The sequence below is a fragment of the Gobio gobio genome (genome assembly GCF_949357685.1).
Source record: "Gobio gobio genome assembly, chromosome: 9".
Lineage (NCBI taxonomy): Eukaryota > Metazoa > Chordata > Actinopteri > Cypriniformes > Gobionidae > Gobio > Gobio gobio.
Window position 1 is genome coordinate 57307646 of NC_137115.1, and position 6000 is coordinate 57313645.

The 6000-nt window shown below is 43.1% G+C and overlaps 1 protein-coding gene across 1 annotated transcript in view; it reads right to left on the reverse strand.

Annotated features, from left to right (window-relative positions):
• Window positions 1-53: 53 nt before the first annotated feature.
• Window positions 54-6000, reverse strand: part of thsd4 (thrombospondin type 1 domain containing 4) — a gene marked incomplete at its 5' end in the record, with an annotated part of 64421 nt that continues 58474 nt past the window's right edge. Inside the window, one exon of the mRNA XM_079826182.1 lies at window positions 54-4703. Within this exon, the coding sequence (XP_079682308.1) occupies window positions 4573-4703 (131 nt within the window). The 3' untranslated portion in view covers window positions 54-4572. The remainder of the gene's footprint in view (window positions 4704-6000) is intronic.

A 6000-nucleotide genomic window follows, 5' to 3' on the forward strand; every position in this document is an offset into this window, starting at 1 on the left:
ACCCCAGTTTAAAACCCCCTGATTCATTTGAAGATTCACTCAGATCAGAATTCAACATTAGACTTTAATAAAGAGTAAAAAGATACAGCTCAACGGTTCTCAATGAGGATGAAGATAAATCTGTTTCAAAACTACAAAACTGAATGTGTTCAAAATATAAATACATGAGTACAATTAAAATATACGACTGCATGTTACAGCTCAACACCAGTATGGAGCCAAAATAGTCTCAAAATCAATCAAGGCACATTTTGCACTGAGCAGGACACATTATGATTGGCTGGAAAAATCACATCTGAATGTTAAGGGAACATTCCATTTTGCAAACATTATCGGAATGTTACTTTTGAACGTTCTGAAACAAGTAGTTACATTTAAAAAATGTTGGACGAACACTCAACGTAAACAGTGTGTAAATAGTGTTTTTGTACTAACGTTTTGAGAACGTTATTAAAGGGATAGTTCACCCAAAAATGAAAATTAGCCCAAGTCATCCTAGGCGTACACAATCAGAGTTATATTAAAAAATGTCCTGGCTCTTCTAAGCTTTATAATGGCAGTGAATAAGTTAATAACTGGCGGACGATGACGATGGACGTAGCGTAAAAAAACGTAACTGCCACGATGATGACGTTGGACGTAGCGTAAAAAAAACGTAACTGCCACGATGATGACGTTGGACGTAGCGTAAAAAAAACGTAACTGCCACGACGATGACGTTGGACGTAGTGTAAAAAAAACGTAAATGCCACGACGATGACGATGCTGTTGGACGTAGCATTAAAAAACGTAACTGCCACGATGATGACATCGGACGAAGCGTAAAAAAACATAACTGCTGCAATGATGATGTCGGACATAGCGTAAAAAAACATAACTGCCACGATGATGACATCGGACGAACCGTAAAAAAACATAACTGCTGTAATGATGATGTCGGACGTAGCGTAAAAAAACAACTGCCGCAACGATCTCGGACGTAGCGTAAAAAAACATAACTGCCGCAATGATCTCGGACGTAGCGTAAAAAAGTGGAACTGCCATGATGAAGACATCGGACGCAGCGTAAAAAAGTTTAACTGCCGCTACAATGATGTCGGACGTAGCGAAAAATAAAACATAACTGCCACGACGATGACATTGGACGTAGTGTATAAAAGGGTGATGATGACAATGACGTTGGACGTAGCGTAAAAGAATGGAAATGCCACGACGATGACGATGCCGTTGGACATAGCGTAAAAAAACATAACTGCCGCGACGATGACATTGGACGTAGTGTATAAAAACGTAACTGCCACGACGATGCCGTTGGACATAGCGTAAAAAAAACGTAACTGCCACAACGATGACGTTGGACGTAGTGTATAAAAGGGCGATGATGACAATGATGTTGGACGTAGTGTAAAAGAATGGAAATGCCACGACGATGACGATGCCGTTGGACGTAGCATAAAAAACGTAACTGCCGCGATGACATTGGACGTAGTGCATAAAAGGGCGATGATGACAATGATGTTGGACGTAGTGTAAAAAAACGGAAATGCCACGGCGATGACGTTGGACGTAGCATAAAGAAAGGAAATGCCACGACTATGACGATGGACATAGCGTAAAAAAACGTAACTGCCACAATGATGACATTGGATGTAGCTTAAAAAAAAGGTAACTGCCACAATGATGACATTGGATGTAGCTTAAAAAAAAGGTAACTGCCACGACGATGACGATGCTGATGCCGTTGGACGTAGCGTAAAAAAACATAACTGCCGCGATGAAGATGATGGACGTAGCGTAAAAAAACGGAAATGCCACGATGATGACGATGCTGTTGGACATAGCGTAAAAAAACATAACTGCCACGACGATGACATCGGACATAGCATAAAAAAACGGAAATGCCACGATGATGACGATGCTGTTAGACGTAGAGTAAAAAAACGTAACTGCCGCGATGAGCGCAAAGATTAAATAACTGCCGCGATGATGATGTCGGACGTAGCGTGGAACTGCCACGACGATGCCGTTGAAAGTAGCGTAAGAAAAACGTAACTGCCGCAATGATGATGTCGGACGTAGGTGTAAAAGGGCAATGATGACAATGATGTTGGACGTAGTGTAAAAAAACTTAACTGCCGCGATGATGATGATGTCAGACGTAGCGTAAAAAAGACGATGATGACGATGATGTCAGACGTAGCGTAAAAAAGACGATGATGGCGATGATGTCAGACATAGCGTAAAAAAGACGATGGCGATGATGTCAGACGTAGCGTAAAAAAGACGATGATGGCGATGATGTCAGACGTAGCATAAAAAGACGATGATGGCGATGATGTCAGACGTAGCGTTAAAAAAGATGATGATGACGATGATGTCAGGCGTAGCGTAAAAAAGACGATGATGACGATGATGTCAGACGTAGCGTAAAAAAATGATGACGATGATGTCAAGACGTAGCGTAAAAAAGACGATGATGGCGATGATGTCAGACGTAGCGTAAAAAGACGATGATGGCGATGATGTCAGACGTAGCGTTAAAAAAGACGATGATGACGATGATGTCAGACGTAGCGTAAAAAAGACAACGATGTCAGACGTAGTGTAAAAAAGACGATGGCGATGATGTCAGACGTAGCGTAAAAAAGACGATGATGGCGGACGTAGCGTAAAAAAGACGTTGACGATGATGACAGACGTAGCGTAAAAAAGACGATGGCGATGATGGCGGATGTAGCGTAAAAAAGACGATGATGACAATGATGTCATACGTAGCGTAAAAAAGACGATGATGTCAGACGCAGCGTAAAAAAGACGATGGCGATGATGTCAGACGTAGCGTAAAAAAGACGATGATGGCAATGATGTCAGACGTAGCGTAAAAAGACGATGATGCCGATGATGTCAGACGTAGCGTTAAAAAAGACGATGATGACGATGATGTCAGATGTAGCGTAAAAAAGACAATGTCAGACGTAGTGTAAAAAAGACGATGGCGATGATGGCGGACGTAGCATAAAAAAGATGATGATGGCGGACGTAGCGTAAAAAAGACGTTGACGATGATGACAGACGTAGCGTAAAAAAGACGATGGCGATGATGGCGGATGTAGCGTAAAAAAGACGATGATGACAATGATGTCATACGTAGCGTAAAAAAGACGATGATGTCAGACGCAGCGTAAAAAAGACGTTGACGATGATGACAGACGTAGCGTAAAAAAGACGATGGCGATGATGGCGGATGTAGCGTAAAAAAGACGATGATGACAATGATGTCATACGTAGCGTAAAAAAGACGATGATGTCAGACGCAGCGTAAAAAAGACGATGATGTCAGACGCAGCGTAAAAAAGACGATGATGACGATAATTTCAGACGCAGCGTAAAAAAGACGATGACGTCAGACATAGCATAAAAAAGACGATGATGACGATGATGTCAGACGCAGCGTAAAAAAGACGATGATGACGATAATGTCAGACGCAGCGTAAAAAAGACGATGATGGCGATGATGTCAGACACAGCGTAAAAAAGACGATGATGGCGATAATGTCAGACGCAGCGTAAAAAAGACGATGATGGCGATGATGTCAGACACAGCGTAAAAAAGACGATGATGGCGATGATGTCAGACACAGCGTAAAAAAGACGATGATGTCAGACGCAGCGTAAAAAAGACGATGATGACGATAATTTCAGACGCAGCGTAAAAAAGATGATGACGTCAGAAATAGCATAAAAAAGACGATGATAACGATGATGTCAGACGCAGCGTAAAAAAGACGATGATGTCAGACGCAGCGTAAAAAAGACGATGATGACGATAATGTCAGACGCAGCGTAAAAAAGACGATGATGGCCATGATGTCAGACACAGCGTAAAAAAGACGATGATGGCGATAATGTCAGACGCAGCGTAAAAAAGACGATGATGGCGATGATGTCAGACACAGCGTAAAAAAGACGATGATGGCGATGATGTCAGACACAGCGTAAAAAAGACGATGATGGCGATGATGGCGGACGTAGCATAAAAAAGACGATGATGGCGGAGGTAGCGTAAAAAAAGCGTAACTGGCGCAAAGTCATTTTTGGGTGAACTACCCCTTTAAAAGGCCAGATAACTTTGAACTGGAAGAACGTTTGTTGATAACGTTGAGAGAACCTTGAGAGAACGTTCCCTGTGAGCAGAGATCTTACTGCTGTGGTCCAGAAGCGGATCCAGTTTTACAGTGATCTGAACGCGTTCACACTGCAGTTGAACAGAACCGAACTGAAGTAGCTGCTAATCCAGAGAGAATCACACTCGCCTCGTTCGCAGACGTGCTCACTGATCTCTGAGGGTCGTACAGTTTGCGACACTGACACACACACACCTGATGTGATCCTGTCAAGCGTCTCTAGAGTGTGTGTGTGTGTGTGTGTTACAGCTGAGGAACCGTGACGAGGCCACAGATGCAGTTACAGCGCATCTTCCCATCCAAACATGATTAGCGGCGAGCGGTTAGTCTGATCTCCCTCGTTCTGGTGAAGGAGTGTGTGTGTGTGTGTGTGTGTGTGTGGACGTCCTCATGAGCGCGGCCTCCTGAGCGACACACGCCTGCAGGACGCACAACACGCCGTCTGATAGTAGTCGTACACGCAGAGACGCGCCTGCACCACCACGTTACAGTTGAAGTATTTATCGCTACACTTTTCATCTGAAATTAAACAGAGATTCAAAATCATGTTCAGGTCACAGCCTCAGAAAATACAGTCATAAGCAGAGATCAAGCCTGTCATCGGGGCGTCATATTCATGATAATTACACACAATTACCCACAAATTATCATTTGATCCTTATTACTGTAAATAGTTTTTATATATAAAAGAAAACTTTTTGTAAAAGAAACACTTTATATATTTAATAATATTAAAGAAATATTTAAATATTAAAATTATATATACGTATAAATTTATTTTTACATGCAAAATACAGTTATATATATATAACATTTTATTAATTTGTTTACACACACACACATATATATATATATATAAACTGTATTTTGCATTTAGAAAATTATAATAAATACACACATGTGTATGTGTTTAACGTGTGTGTGTGTGTGGATGTGTGTGTGTGTGTGTGTGTGCGTGCATGTGTGTGTATGTGCGTGTGTGCGCGTGTGTGTGTGTATGTGTGTGTGTGTTTGTGTGTGTGTGTATGTGCGCATGTGTGTGCGTGTGTGTGTATGTGTGTGCGTGTGTGTATGTGTGTGAATGTGTGTGTTTGCGCGTGTGTGCGTGCATGTGTGTATGTGCGTGTGTGTGCGCGTGTGTGTGTGTGCGTGCATGTGTGTGTATATGCGTGTGTGTGTGTGTGTGTGTGTGTGTATGTGCGCATGTGTGTGCGTGTGTGTGTATGCGTGTGCGTGTGTGTATGTGTGTGAATGTGTGTGTTTGCGCGTGTGTGCGTGCATGTGTGTATGTGCGTGTGTGTGCGCGTGTGTGTGTGTGCGTGCATGTGTGTGTATATGCGTGTGTGTGTGTATGTGTGTGTGTGTGTGTGTATGTGCGCATGTGTGTGCGTGTGTGTGTATGCGTGTGCGTATGTGTGTGAATGTGTGTGTTTGCGCGTGTGTGCGTGCATATGTGTATGTGCGTGTGTGTACACGTGTGTGTGTGAGAATGTGTGTGTGCATGTGTGTGTGTGTGCGTGTTTGTGTGCGTGCGTGCGTGTGTGTGTGTGCGTGCATGTGTGTGTATGTGCGTGTGTGCGCGCGTGTGTGTGTATGTGTGTGTGTGTGTGTATGTGCGCATGTGTGTGCGTGTGTGTGTATGTGTGTGCGTGTGTGTATGTGTGTGAATATGTGCGTGTGCGTGTGCGCGTGTGTGTACACATGTGTGTGTGTGTGTGTGTGTGTGAATGTGTGTGTGCATGTGTGTGTGTGCGTGTGTATGTGTGTGTGTTTATGTGTGTGTTTGTGTGCGTGCGTGTGTGTGTATGTCTGTGTG